Source organism: Lissotriton vulgaris, chromosome 5 (assembly GCF_964263255.1).
Source record: "Lissotriton vulgaris chromosome 5, aLisVul1.2, whole genome shotgun sequence".
NCBI lineage: Eukaryota > Metazoa > Chordata > Amphibia > Caudata > Salamandridae > Lissotriton > Lissotriton vulgaris.
In genome coordinates this window covers 1,929,245,310-1,929,260,965 of record NC_141693.1, presented here as the reverse complement: position 1 = coordinate 1,929,260,965, position 15,656 = coordinate 1,929,245,310, and the positions used below count along the sequence as shown (strand labels likewise).

At 50.8% G+C, this 15,656-nt stretch overlaps 1 protein-coding gene across 1 annotated transcript in view; it reads left to right on the top strand.

Moving 5' to 3' along the window:
* ATF6B (activating transcription factor 6 beta) overlaps nucleotides 1–15,328 on the top strand; it is a 309,902-nt gene extending 294,574 nt beyond the window's left edge. Inside the window, exon 16 of the mRNA XM_086924544.1 lies at nucleotides 11,425–15,328. Within this exon, the coding sequence (XP_086780670.1) occupies nucleotides 11,425–11,717 (293 nt within the window). The 3' untranslated portion in view covers nucleotides 11,718–15,328. The remainder of the gene's footprint in view (nucleotides 1–11,424) is intronic.
* Nucleotides 15,329–15,656: the final 328 nt, after the last annotated feature.

Genomic DNA, 15,656 nt, shown 5'->3' with positions numbered 1-15,656 from the left:
GTGGTGGAAGAGGCTCAGTGTAGCCCAGCTAGGTCCCAGTATAGTGAGAAGGGTGAAGGGGCTGACTGCCTGGCTCAGTGGAGCAGGAGTCAGGGGGTGGCTGAGAGCACCCCGAGGCCCGAAGCCCTGTCTCAGAACTTGGGTGGTTTCTTGAGGGAACACCAGGTTGGGAACCTAGGCTGTCCTGTGAGTACACTTGAGGAAGATCTCCTAGTGTCTAGGGAACCTGGAGTGTCTGTAACCAGAACTCCAGGGGTTCCAGTGTCCGGCAGTGTCGCTCCAGTTGGGAGGGCACAGAAGTCCGAAGCGAGGAGTGATTGGGGGACGAGTTTCCCAGTGGATGCACCAGTGGACCAGATACTAGCCAGTGGGGCTAGGTCTTGGGTGGACCCGGGGGGCGCCACTTCTGGTCTGGGGGATCTTTGCGCCCTGTCAGGTGGACAGGAGGCGGGAGATCTGCGCCAGACAGACCGTCACACGACACATGGGTCATGTGTCAGCCTCAGGGGGATTGCGTGTGAATCCCCAGAAGTCCTGGAGTGCCAGGCAATTATTCCACCAAAGGTTTTAGACCGGAGGTTGGGAGGCCAGGTGCAGGTTCGGCCTGACCTGAAGGGTAGGATGACTGTAAGCAGTATCCTGACCGGTTCTTCCAGAGGAACTTCTCCAGTTGGGAGAGGGCAGACCTCTGGAAGGGGGTGCAGAGGGTGGGAAAGCCCACCTCTGACCCCGGTGCAACCTGAGGGGTTAAACCCTAGGTTGGAATGGCGTTCGGGGTGTCCCCCTCGCAGGAGGAGGAGGAACCCTGGAAGAAGAGGTAAGGGGAGGAAAGCCTTCTCTGAGACTCCTGGTCCGCCTGAGGTTGTAGGCCAAAGGTTGGTGAACCAGTGGCAGTCTAGTCCTGTCTTGCAGACAGGGAGAGTGGAGAATGGACACTATGTGCCAGGGGTTACTACCCCCCGCTCTGCGAATTGGCAAGGACCGGTGGCACCTGGGTGGCCCAGGGCCGGGTCCTGGCCGCGGACAACTGAGGAGTACCAGTGGGGTAGCCCAGTTGGTCCTTACAGGAGCTTTAGAAGGAACCCTAGGGGTTCACCGTGGCATAGAACAGGAGAGTGTCCCGGCCGTGGCGGGCCTGCGTCCGTGTTCTATCGCCCCAAGCAGGGAAGTCCATCACGGTGGTGATTGTTCTCCCCTGCGTTTTGGCTGGAAGGGGGTTGTGTTGGACTTGGCCCGCAGGGCAGGTTCACCCCTAGACTTTTTGCCTTATTTGTGACCCTGTGCTAGTGATTTGTGGGTCTCTGCGCACTTTTCCCTGAGTCCCAGAGTGAAAGTGCGTGCGTGTAGTATGGCTGGCCTGCCCTCCCATAGGAATGCATGGGGAATGTGTGTGTCCCTAGTAGTTCCTGATGCGTGGGGAGTGCAGGCTCGAGTTTGGTATGCCTGAACTCGTGAGAGTGAATGCTGCAAGATGGTGTCTGCGGCATGTGTGTGTCTAGTTGGGAAGTGCTACTTCTGGACATTGAGATATGTGTGCAGTGAGGGTGCTGGAGCGTGATTGGCTGGAGCTGGCTGGCATGCCAGGCTCCAGGAAGTCTGGATGGGTCTGCCCGGTGGTGAGTGGGAGATTAGCATGAGTGATGTGTGGGAGGAGTGTACCTGGGTCCTGGATGGGCTGGGTTTTCCCCACACAATGCTGGCTCCGCCCCCCTGTGGTGTGTCTAATGACCCTAGCCTCCCCAGTGAAAGGAATGGGTGGTTGGGCCATCAAGAGTGCTCCAGAACCAGCTGCGACTGGTTTTCCCCCCACCCTGCACATTGTAACAAAGGATTTGTTGGTATAAGAAGGGGCTGTGTCCCCACTGAAAATGTTCTTCTTTTGGAATCCTGCCAGAGGGGGCTTTGGCCGCTGCTGGGGCCAGAAGGACCGCCACTTGGGGAGTCTCCCTGCCTGGAGACCCAGTGTGCTGGCTCTGGCCCAGCCTGGCCCCCCCTGCCTGCCTCCAGCCCTGCTGGAGCTCTGCCCTGTCCTCCAGTGCTGGGGAGCACTGAGGACTTCTTGCCTAGCGCCTGAAAAACGCTGGATTTTACCCCCAGCGCCTGGGACCGCTTTGTATTGCCCTTTTTGGCGCTCGAGAGCGCTCTGTGGTGACCCAGCGCTTAGTAGCGCTTTATTTGCCACCTTAGCGCTGGGAGCGCCTTACTGGCCTTTATAGCGCTTGGGAGCGCTTTGTTCGTGAAGGCCGGTGCCCACCCGGCATTGCCCAGGTCCGTGATTTATTGGATGCACGAGGGAGCCCACTCCTCGGATCCTGGGAAGCCGCCTGCCTGCCTAGGAAGCGAGCCGCCGCGCTGCCCGCGGCGACCCGGAAGCACTGGGCCGGCTGACCAATTGCAGCGCGGCCCGAGACAGGCAACCCGGAAGTCCCGCCCCTCGCAGCCGAGAAGCTGCCGGCCGGGTCCCCGAGGCTCCCCGAGTGGAGAGGGGAGCCCCGGGACGAGAGAGAAGGAGCAGAGCCTGCCACGTCTGGTTGGGGCCCCAGGACAAGAGGAGAGGAGCCCCGCCCGCGGCCCAGCGGCAGCGCCAGACAGCCGGTGAGTGTGGAAGCAGCCGGCAGTGGTTCCCGCCCCCCGCAGCACCAGTGAAGTCCCGGTGAGTGCGGGGGCGGATTCTCTTTGTTTCCTCGAGCGGCCCCGTTGGTAGAGGGCCGCTCCGACGTGCACCCCAAGCCCCCCCCAGGGTTGGGGAGCCCCGAGGCCCCAGGAGCTATTTGTTTACCGAGCCCAGAGAGGCTCTGAGGGGCATTTCGTCCAGGAGCCTGCGAGGCTCTTAAGGGGCATTTATTTGTGAGTTGGGTCCCCAGAGCGAGGGACCCCCCAGCCCAGCGAGGCTGCACCTGCCCAGTTGCTGGAGCCCTGAGAGGCTCAGCAGCACCCTTTCTTGTTTAAGAGCCTGAGAGAGGCTCACCAGTGCCACAGTGGTGGTTCCTTGAGCCCAGAGAGGCTCCAACTTTGTGTTAACTTTACCTGCTCCAGTTGTCCAGCACTTAGTGGACAACTGCCACGTTTAGGCCCTGACATTGGGACACCGGGACAGTCACAGGTGGTGACTTGTGAGTATGGGGTAATGGTTATTGATTCTGCACCGCTGAATGTATTGCGTATGCGTCATGTGCCTTTACACCTCTGAATGAATGTTATGCATTGCATCATGTGTTCTGTTTTTACACCCCTACAGGTATTGTGATACATAGGTGGTTGTTTTCTCCTTAGTGCAGGTGGTGCTAGTGAGACCCTGGTTACCAGTGATTACTGGTTGTATGTTATTTTTGTGCTACAGTGATAATCCTATGATCTAAAAAGTGCTATTTCTAAAAGTGATACCCTTGACAGTGGTCCAGGTGGCCCTGTCCTGTACAAATATCCCTTGTAAATTCCGCCCGTGCCTGATTGGCACAGTGTAATAAGATGTGTGTTTTATCTGATGTATATTTTTATAATACAAAGGCTATTTTTACATAACCTTGTGTGGAGTGTTTCTTTGTGGTGGGCCTTGGGTGTTGTTGCTGGGGTGCGTGCGCAAATACTTAACTTACATCGCCTCCAAGTTTAGCCTTGACTGCTCGCGCCACGTTACCTAGAGGGCGAGTGGGGGTTGCCTTGGCGTGTGACTCCCTTGCCCTGACACTTAGAACTGGCGATCCCTGACTGACCTCGACGCGAGTCTTGGCCGGCCAGGGTCCCGTTTCTAACAGACCGCATCAACCAAACAGGAGGAGGCATCGCCATCGTCCACAAGAACACCATCCGCATCACTAATAGCGCCAACGACACTCTCACCGCCGCCGAACACCTCCACTTCCAGATACACACCGACCCCAAGACCACACTCAGAGGCACCCTCATCTACAGGCCACTAGTACCCCGCACTCAATTCAGCGAAGAAATCACTGACTTTATCAGCCCACACGCCCTCCCCTCCGAGGACTACATTCTCCTAGGGGACCTCAACTTCCACCTGGAAAAGAACAACGACAGCAACACCACACCCTGCTGGACAACCTCGCCAATCTCGGACTTAAACAACTGGTAAACACCCCCACCCACCACACCGGACACAAGCTCGACCCAATCTTCTCCTCCAGCAAGCACATCTCCTTCTCTCACGCCACAGGACTCCACTGGACGGACCACAGCTGCGTCCACTTCGACTTCGGAAAGACCACGACCCACCACCACCCACAACAAGTCCCCCGCAGAAACTGGAACAAAATTACCACCGACCAGCTCACCACATCGCTAAACAATAACCATCCCGCCAAACCATCGGACCCAAACCAAGCAGCCATCAATCTCGCACAATGGATCACCCTCTGCGCCGACGAATTAGCACCCTTGAAAAACCATCACAACAAACCAGGAAGCAAAAAAGCCTCCTGGTTCAATGACGACCTCAAGAACTCCAAAAAGAACTGCCGCACCCTTGAGAGAGCCTGGCGAAAAAACCCAACCACAGACAACATGACCGCCCTCAAGGAAGCCACCCGCAAACACCACCAGCTGATCCGATCCACCAAGAAATCAGCATTCAAGGAGCGACTCGACAACAACGCCCACAACAGCAAAGAACTCTTTAGCATCGTCAAAGAACTGGCCAATCCCAGCACCGGCTCCAATGACATCACTCCCTCTCAAGACCTCTGCAACTCACAAGCCTCATTCTTCCACAGCAAAATCGCTGACATACACAACAGCTTCGGCGACCAGTCCACCCCCCTTACCACCACCGAACTGAAGCCCCCCAACACCACCCTTGGCGCCTGGGACCCAATCAGCACCGAAGACACCATCCGCTTGATGAACTCCATTCACTCCGGATCACCAACCGACCCATGCCCCCACCACATCTTCAACAAGGCCAACTCCATCATCGCACCTCATCTCCGGGATATCATCAACTGCTCCCTCAACACCGCTACCTTCCCGGAAAGCTGGAAACATGCCGAACTCTATGCCCTACTGAAGAAACCCACAGCAGACCCCACTGAACTTAAGAACTACCGCCCCATCTCGCTCCTCCCTTTCCCTGCCAAAGTCATAGAGAAGGCCGCCAACAGTCAGCTTGCCGCCTTCCTCGAGTCCAACGACTCCCTCGACCCCTCACAGTCCGGCTTCCGAGCCAAACACAGCACCGAGACCGCCCTCATCGCAGCCACAGACGATATCCGAACACTACTCGACAACGGAGAAACAGCTGCCCTCATCCTCCTGGACCTCTCCGCAGCGTTTGACACAGTCTGTCATAGCACCCTTTTACAACGCCTCAGAAACGTCGGGATACAAGGAAAAGCACTGGACCGGATCATCTCGTTCCTCGCCGGAAGAACTCAGAGAGTCCGCTTCCCCCTTTCAGGTCAGAGAACACCAAAGTCATCTGCGGGGTACCTCAAAGATCTTCACTCAGCCCCACCCTTTTCAACGTCTACATGAGCCCCCTCGCTTCCATCGCACGCCAGCACAACCTCAACATCATCTCCTATGCCGATGACACACAGCTGATCCTCTCCCTCACCAAAGACCCAAACACCGCCAAAACTAACCTACACGAAGGGATGAAAGACGTAGCCGAGTGGATGAAGAACAGCCGCTTAAAACTGAATTCTGACAAGACGGAAGTCCTCATCCTAGGATCATCCCCCTCCGCAATGGACGACTCATGGTGGCCACTGGCCCTGGGCAGCGCACTCAAACCAACGGACCACGCCCGCAACCTGGTATTCATTCTAGACTCCTCCCTCTCGATGACCAGACAAGTCAACATCGTCTCATCATCATGCTTTAACATCCTACGTATGCTCAGAAAGATCTTCCGCTGGATCCCCACCGAAACAAGAAAGACGGTCACCCAAACACTCGTCACAAGCCGACTGGACTACGGAAACACCCTATACGCCGGAACCACAGCCAAATTACAGAATAAACTCCAACGCATTCAGAACGCCTCCGCCCGACTCATCCTAGACATACCCCGCCACAATCACATATCCGGTCAACTGAGAGACCTTCACTGGCTCCCCTTCAACAAGAGAATAACGTTCCGCCTCATCACCCACGCACACAAAGCCCTCTACGACCTGGGACCCAAATACCTCAACACGCGCCTGACCTTCTACACCCCCATGCGCCAATTACGATCATCCAATCAAGCCCTCGCCGCGATTCCACGCATCCGAAGAACCACCATGGGAGGAAGATCATTCTCCTACTTAGCGGCCAAAACCTGGAACTCCCTCCCCACCCACCTCCACCTTACACAGAACCACCTCTCCTTCAGAAAACAACTCAAAACTTGGCTATTCGATAAGTAACGAAACCCGGACCCCACCCGCCAACCCCCCCCCCCCCCTCAAGCGCCTTGAGACCCTCTGGGTGAGTAGTGCGCTATACAAATCCTCGACTTGACTTGACTTGTTGCCCCCCACTTCCCCACGGTACAGTCGGTGGTCTGGGTACAGTCGGTGGTCGCCCCCCCCAGTACAGTAGGTGGCCGCTCCCCCCCTCCCCGGTACTGTTGGTGGTAGCTTCTCCCCCCTCCCTGGTACAGTCGGTGGTCCCTCCCCCTCTCCCCCCTCCCTCCCAGGTAGTCAGTAGTCGCTCCCCTCCGCGGTACAGTCTGTCAGCGACCCCACCCCCGCGTACAGTCTGGGGGCGCTCCCCTGCAGTACAGTCTGTCGCCGCTCCACCACCCCGGTACAGTCTGTCAGCGCTTCCCCCACTATTTGTTGGTGGGTGCTCCCCCCCTCTCTGTTTCATGCAGTTGGGGGGGTGCTTCTGCCAGTGGTTGTCGGTGGGCTCTTTCTCCTCCAGGTTTAGGCCCGGGTTCTGTTAGTCGGTTTACACTTTTCCAGATTCAATTGGTGTGTGCTACTACCCCCTACTTCAGTCCGGGGTCGTCCCCTTCCCTGATTTAGTCGTGGGTGCACCCCGATTGTTTAGTCAGTTGGTGCTCCTCTTCATTTGAGCTGGTGGGTACTTCTCCCCCTTTCCTGGTTCAGCTGGTGGCTCCTCCCCCTTCCCTGGTTCAGCTGATGGCTGCTCCCCTTTCCCTGGTTCCGCTGGTGGCTGTTCCCCCTTCCCTGGTTCAGCTGGTGGCTGCCCCCCCTTGCCTGGTTCAGCTGGTGGCTGTTCCCCCTTCCCTGGTTCAGCTGGTGGCTTCCCCTTTCCCTGGTTCAGCTGGTGGCTCCCCCCCCTTCCCTGGTTCAGCTGATGGCTTCCCCTTTCCCTGGTTCAGCTGGTGGCTGCCCCCTTTCCCTGGTTCAGCTGGTGGCTGCCCCCTTTCCCTGGTTCAGCTGGTGGCTGCCCACTTTCCCTGGTTCAGCTGGTGGCTGCCCACTTTTCCTGGTTCAGCTGGTGGCTGCTCCCCCTTGCCTGGCTCAGCTGGTGGCTGCTCCCCCTTGCCTGGCTCAGCTGGTGGCTGCTCCCCCTTGCCTGGTCCAGCTGGTGGCTGCTCCCCCATGCCTGGTTCAGCTGGTGGCTGCTCCCCCGTGCCTGGTTCAGCTAGTGGCTGCTCCCCATTCCCTGGTTCAGCCAGTGGGCGCTCCCCCTCCCCACCCATTCAGTCAGTGGGCGCTCCCCCTCCCCACCCATTCAGTCAGTGGGCGCTCCCCCTCCCCACCCATTCAGTCAGTGGGCGCTCCCACCCGTTCAGTCAGCAGGTGCTCCCCCTCTCCCATGTTGTCAGTGGGTGCTCCCCCCTTCTTTATCCAGTAGGTCGGGTCTCCCCCTGCCTGGCTTATTGGATGGTCGCTAAACCCATCACCTCCACTTCCACACCAGTTGATGAACAGGTGGTAGGTGCTCTCCCCGCTCCTGTTTCTGTCTGCGGGTGTGCCCCACTCCGCTCTGGTTAAGACAGTGGGTGCCCCCCTCCTTGTGTCAGAGCTGGTGGAAGGCTCCTGCCTTGTTGTTGAGTTTGTTATGGCAACAAACCTAAGGTGTAGCTGTGGTGTGACAGTGCTGATAGCCCGGGCATTCCGTCCCTGTCAGTGCCAAATCTGCCATCTCTCATGCTTGGGTGCATTCCCTTGCGTGTGTCCCGCTGTTGTGTCTACTTGCTGGCCAGTTTTCCCCACCTGTCTCCCTAAACCAGCATTCACTAGACATACATTTTGTGATTTTTTTTCTTCACTTTTTCACTTTTTATCTCTTTCATGCTCTCTCTCCCTGCCGTCTTGTATTTCTGGTTTCATTTCACTTCCATCGTCTTTTTGAGGTCTACGTACCCACGGTTTTAGTTATTTTCAGGTTTAGGTCATTTACACTAAAACAAGTATTGGCAAAGCCAATAAATCTCACCTATGAGAGCTTTTGGCTTTGGCAATGTCTTCTAGCTGTGCTGTACAGCATCTGAATGCTTTACATTGTGGCTAAAACTGATTTTTAAAAGCGCTATGATACAGCTGGTGCTAATGTGTTTTTTAAAAAAGACAACTTTTGGCCTTGGCAATGCTTGTTAGGTTTCCTAACAACACACCTGTGATTCTGTGCAAATCAGTTAATCCCCCCATGCGTGAAAAAGAAAACAAATAGGTAATTTGATAACAAATCCTATCAATAAAAAAGGCAATTACTGCAATTTTCATGTCTTAGTCAAAAAACTTTTAATAGCAGATCACATCTGTTGCCACAATAAACATCCATTTCAAAGCAGAAAAGGACTAATTTGAAGGGCCTGTGGAATAGTAAAACAAAACTACAAATGCCAATAGGTTTAACAAGAATAATAGGGAAGAAGAAAAAATAAAAATTATACCTCAATCACAGCTCGATCTGCAGTTCAGCAATCAAGCTAAAGCGATCAGTACCTGGTCTATGCTCCAGCCAAAAGTAAAGCCAGCACATGCTGGCCAATTAGAAGGCAGCAAATAAGACTGACAGCGAAGCCAACAAATGTTAGGCTATGGGACTCATGTAGTATCAAATATCTCTTGCAAGCGAAAGAGCATGCAGCGTATGCGTTGTCGCAGGCGAGACCTAAACATACAAAGAGAGGTGATTTGTGCCACCCTGCTTCAGTCATTGCTTGATAAAGTAGCATTCACGTTTAAAATCTGGTCAGTGGAGTTTTGAAGTACCTATTATCTATTAGCAGTGTTAGTCCACCTGCCTAAAGAGTTCTTCCAGTTGCGGCGCAGGGTTATGCACTGCAGTCGAGGTATATTTTGCTCCTAAAAGTGTTTAGATATTCATGCTTACGTTGCATTTCAAGCAATTTTGCATCTAAATAAGATTTTTCCTGCTAAATGTGACACCACTTTACTGCTTACTTTGCACCTGAAATCTGTTTTGCACCTAGATGTGTTTCTGCATTTACTTTTTGCGCACACCTGCTGAGGTGGGCGGAGATGTTAGGGTGTAGTGGTGAGGGCCATACTCTGCATTGTTTAAGTAAAGAGGTTGCAGCATGTAAAATATATACATTGAAAAAGAAAATATAAAACAGGCCCACCATGCCTCCTCAGCCTGGAATCCCCATATATCAACCTTGGTTTTGCTCAAAATACAGCCCACACTACCAGGCCAGGACCCTGAGAAGGGAGCAAGCATCCCCAGACTTGTTTGGGGCTAAGTAAGTCACAGTGGGGTGGTGTAGCTTGAGTCCTGTGTCACTGTGCGGGTGCGGCACATCTGTGCACACCTGACACCTATAGAACATCACAGTGAGATGACAAAAAAGTGATAGGTGGAATATTCCAGTGAACCTCAGCCACATCCAGTAAACCTCAAGGCCACATCTTAGTCCATCTTTTTCTGCCCACCACCCACAGGAACCAGCCATTGCCCATTATCAATCATCGGTTTGATGAGCACGACTACTCACCCGTCTGGGTCTCAAGGCGCTGGGTTGGGAAGGCGCAGGGTCCAGTCCATCAAGGAGGAGGCGTATCGAAGAGCCATGTATTGAGGTCCCTTGTGAAGTTGGGAGTGATGTCTGTCTGAGGTGGAGCTTGTGCCAAGCTTTCTAGCTATGGACACGCAGCTCAGGCTTCTCGTAGGTTGCTCTTGCGCAAATAGAGCTTTTCATAAACAGTGCAGAGACTGAATGCATTGTGCCATCCAGCCTCAAATCCGTAGAATGAACACGAGGGATGGAAGGGCTTGGTAATGTCTTTTCCTTCTGGGCCTGCAGACTCTGTTGCATCCGGCTCTGACCACAGGTTCCACATTCTTCCCCAGTCTAAACTGGAGTGGCAATGTGAGCAAAAGAACGATGGATTTAACCCAGATATCTTGACTGGGGGTGAATGTATGATTTATTCAGCATTCTGTCCATCATTTGTTTATCTAGGCAGTTTATTAGAAGATACCCAGGTGGCATTAGTTGATCTGTAATTCTACTGGCTTAGCTTCAAGATGGTTGTTGTCTTTGAAGGCACTGCTGAAATGATACATTAACTAAAGAATATTAATTCGAGCACAATTATGCCATAAGGGCCTTTCTTCCTTGATTTTAAATGGTTTTATAGCATAGTATAGCCATAAGTTGACAATGCGATGTAAAGTGGGTCAAATTCATATCACACTTTATAAATCTTGTTGTTTTATTTTGGAGCAGAAGAGAACATTAGCCTGTGAGGTTAGGAATGACATGCCAGAAGTGATGAGTGTTTGTAGTTGTAAGCTTTTGTTCTTTCTGTCTGGTTGCAATAGACAAAAGTGTGTAGTAAAACATTCCAAATACACAGCAGCATCTAGAGATAGATGGTGTAAGGGCGGACACCACTCTGGAGGAGCAGGCTTCTTGGAGGTAGACCAGCTGATCTTGAAAGCAGACACTTTCTGTTAAGCACCTTGTGAATTGGACCTTGATATTGACTTAAAAGGGGGCTGTGCAGGGTGGAGAGTTTCTTTTGCATTCTTGTGTCATTCTTGCATCTACCTTTGCCCTGCCTTAAGGAGATATAGTCCTTCCTGAACTCTGACACTGAGTGAACTAAGGGGGGCAGTGGGTAGAAGCTTGAGGACTTGGGTGACTGGTAAGGTTTCAGACAGAGCAGCAGATGCTTCAAGTCAAGCTTCACAAACACTTAACAGCGCTGGTATATACTGGAGTACAGGGTGAAAGAGGGTCTTAAGAGACCTTAGTGCTACTGGTATTGTGAGATGACCATGTCCTACCACAAGAAGGTAGGGTGTGTGAATGTTGGATCGGTGAAGGGCATATCCAGCCGAGAATGGGCCACTTCATCGAAGAGTACTTGGATTTTAGTGATTGATTTGTGAGTCCTGTTAAGAGGTATTTAGTGCTGGCCGTGTCGCGAGAAACAATGTTGTTTTTTAGTGAGGCTTGCGCTAAAGACCAGAAAAGTCCTGGCCTTAGTTATTTCTCTCTGTTGACGTCTCTTCTTTCCTTTTGGCCCACAGAGAGCCTCTACAACTCAACCCAAGACATCGAGATGATGATGCAGATTGACTGTGAGGTCATGGACACACGCATGATAGAGATCAAGAGCTCCACAGTCCCCCCGTTCCTGCGCAAGGAGCGGGACAACCGCACCACTAGCAGCACCACCTTTCCGCACCACCGACCCGACAGCCCCACCTTCACGAGGGTGCACCCCAGGACAGTGCCCATAGCCTCTGCCGTTCATACAGTGAACATATCACTATATGTGGAAGATGAGAAAAAGGGACAACTGGAAGATGGACATGCGTAAGGCCACAGGCTGTCTGATATAAAGGAATGGTGGGAGACGAGACCTTCCTTCTGCTGGCCATTAAACTGTGGAAGCATTCATCTTCCAGCCCTCCTTTCTCATATACAGGAGTAAAGACTCTTACCTCTAGGAGATACATTTTTGTTGGTTCTGGTGTGTGCGCTACACAAAAGAACACAGTTGGCTGTATATGTGTAGATACGTCGAATTTACAGATTCCCGATGTCCTCTGAGAGTGACGCTGTAGTTACCAGAGTGAGGTGGGTATCATGCATTTGCTAACAGGCACAGAATCAAATGCGCAGAAGTGGCACTGAAAACAAGGCATAGTTTCATAACTACTGCTCTGTGTGCTCCCCCGCCTGCAAGACTAGGCCCAACCCTTGAACAGCTCCACTGATACATAGGAAATTGGGTAGTGCTTAGGCAGCCTTCGCGCTCAAGAAGCAACAGGTGGAACCCAAAAGTGGTCTAAAGGTGATCGGTGTGAACCTCTCGCCTACTGATGAAGCTGTGGGTGAGTCTTTGACAGGTCAAAGGAAAGCAAGCACTGGCAATGTTATTTTGTGCCGAGGACCTTCTTGCTACTTTGACATAACCAAAACTTGACCTAGCTGTGCATGTTCATGCATCAAAGGCATATTTGCTCCATGACCTAGACATTGAACTCAAATCCTAAATGAGGTGGAAGAATTTCACACACATGGAGACCCGAAAGAACTTCTGATAACCAACTCCAATGGACTCAATGTAGAAATAGCGACTATTTCCTTGAAAGGAAAATTCCATGTATGCAATGTCATGACAGGAGGCCACAGAAAGACTCCTCAACAAAACGGACTCGCCGGGACACCGCAAGAAACCAAGATTGCCTGTTGAACTGACAATGATGCTTCTAAATAGAGCGTTCTGTAATGTAAATTTTACATTGATAATAAGGGCCTATGGGGAGAAGGTGTGTATATGTGTATGTGTGTGTATATATATATATATATTTCCCCCAAGGAAAGTTGTGCTCCGTAGCGATCCAAACAAAGCATGCTTAGGCTGTGGAGAAGACTGCAAGGTCAAAACGCGTTGCCCCAAAATACATTCTTAAAACTCATTGAGGATTGTGAGCATGCTTTGTTTGTATCGCTAGCAAGCACATCTTTCCTTGAAATAGCAAACTAAGCTTGCTCTCGATGTCTTGTACCAACTACGAATGGCTTATGTAGCTATTAACAGAAGGTGTGAGAAATAGGTGGTGGGTAATAGCAAGGTGGGTGGTGGGGTAGAGCACGCATCATTTCTCACAAAGAGAACTGTCTTACTCACTTTAAGGTTGCCGGTCTCTTGCTGTACTTTCTGCTTACATCCCAGGTACCCTAGGAAGGTTGAGAAGACGACCATATGGTTTATTGAAGTCTTCACAGCTCAGAGTTTAGCTCTTCTTGGTATGGATACTTTTCTTTATCTTAGGTCTGTCGAGAAGCAGAAGACACTCTATCCTAAAGCTCTCTGGCGTACGTGGATGTTTAGTTGCTTAAACTAGCTTAATGTCACCTGCTGAAACCTTCAAATCTCTTCTGTGATTGTGTGTTGAGACAAGTTCTAATCGTTGTCGCTGACAGATGGTTGAAGTTGGTTAATGCCTTTTCCCTACTTAAGCTATGAAAGGGTTGTCCCCTTTCCACATTGAGTAAAGCACATCTGCCTGCTTGCGTTAGAAAGCAGCTCCACGAATTGCAACTTTCCTGGAACCAAATCCACCAGTCCCCACTGCGTTTGTAGTAGGTTGATCTGCATGCGGTGGGATCTCGTACACAATAAGAAACTGTCAAATGAACTTAAAATCCTTATGGGACTTGTTGTCCTGCATCATAAGGGATGCATCCCTTTCTCGCATCAATGGATACTTTGGAGGGCTTCCCGTTGTCGGGTAGATAAGTGTAACCTTGAGTTGTCTTTTTAGAAAAAAATGATTTTGTCATGTGCACATTAGTAGAGACAAGCCAGTATTTTCCCTGTCATTCAACATTTGTATTTAAAATAGTTCCCTTTGGCTTTAAACAATATCCACCATTTCCTTTCCACCTCCCTCAGGTAACCTAATTAGAAAATATCTGCTCCTCTGCCCAGTGACCTACCGCATGGGCACTCTGATGGTAGGTGCCTCATTGGGGGGGGAGGACAATCCAAACGTGGTTATCAGAAAAGATGAAGCTGACCATGGCTGCCCAAAGGAAAAGGGAGTCCCATGGTTGACGAGTTTGGGATGCTTGTTATTTATTTATATATTGTGATGTCTTTGTTTTTATTTTCAGGTGTGCTGATCACATTCCCACCAGGAAGTTATTTCCTTTTCTTCTACGGGTGTCTAAGATTCTTCATGCCCATTTCTTACTTTTACTACCATAATACCATTGGTTCAAAGCAAGAGAGCACATTACACGAGGTGTAATTTGTATGACAAGGGAAACTAGGAGATGTAGTCTGGTAATTGTCAGATGCTGTATCAAGGGACTCCAGTTCTAGCCTAGGCTTCCATACTTGCCCAAATTGTCATGCTTGCTAAATCTTTTGGTCACAAGGCCTCAGTGTCTTAAAGTTGGGAGTTCTTAGTATTGACTTACCCCAAAATAGGACATTGCATACTTTGCAAAGACCACCCAAAGAAGTATAAGTGTTGTCTGCTTCTCCGATTTAAAGTGTGAACACTGTTGCTTTCAATGAATTGAGTGGCGACGCTCTGCGCAACTTTTTTCGCTGTAAACAACATTTGAGAAATATCTTGGAGCTATGGAAAAGTGAGCACTACACTGGCTACAGAAATACTATAGACCAAGTTGAAGCAGGTGCAAAATTCCAGAGCTGTCTCTCGGGAAGCCCCCACCCCTCTTAACTGAACAAAAGAGGAAATCATTTGTAGTTGTCAGAGCCGTGCAGATCTTGAAGGGATCATTCAGTATGGTCTTGCGTATGGTTCATTTACGACTGAACACCGAAGGTTGATAGCTGACCACAGCCAGACCTCGCGGTAAGCAGGAGCACATTGGCTGCATTCCTCTCCACAGTCTCATCTCCTACTCCAAGAGATGATTGCAGGAGGGCTGCCGCTACCGGATGGAGTTACCTCAATGGGTAGATCTGGAGAGACATTTTAATTGGTTCAGGAGGGGGGGGTCTGACTTGGGTTCTTGTACTGTTGGGTTACACTCCTGCTGCCGTTAGTGGTGACTCTTGGTTAGCGAGACTAGTGACTTGGCCAGCGTAATGGTTTCCTGGCTGACATGAGACAACGGCTTCTTAAAGGGAAAGCATTTGACATTGTAAGGAGGTTGTTATGTTATGGAAGGGGATGTCTAGTTCTGCCTACTTTATGATTTGCTGTTTTATTTTTTAATTGGTTACTGTTGATAAATGGGGAGGGATTTTATGTTTGTGTATTTTAAGTTTACTGTGGTATTTAACTTGTTTTGTATTTTATTTTTGTCATAAGACTCATTGATCAGTTGGAAATTGTTTTTATAGCACAAGTTGATTTGAAGTTCATCTGTTGTAACAACTTTTTTATTTTTATAGTGATTCGTTTTTGGCAGATGTTGCAAATAAAGAAATGGTAATAATGACATGTTCTAGAAGGGTCAGTGTCGCATAAAGACTTGCGGGGTATAGGAAGAGGAAATCCTGTAACCAGCTCTCTGAGTGTGACTTTACAGTTAAAAGAATGTTCCCCTTGAGCATCAGTGTGGCCCCTGGAAATTGTGGCCTGCTGGCATAATTGCCAGTAAATGGTGAAGTAAAGTGAAATAATGATCCTGCGGTAAGCATCTCCTGCTCATCGTAAGTTTTTGGCCTACCATGATTCCCCTAATCTTCATTTTTCCTGTTCGCTGTGTTGAGCTGGTGCTACGGAGCACGAATAGGGAATCAGAGTGGAGAAATCAAGAATAAACC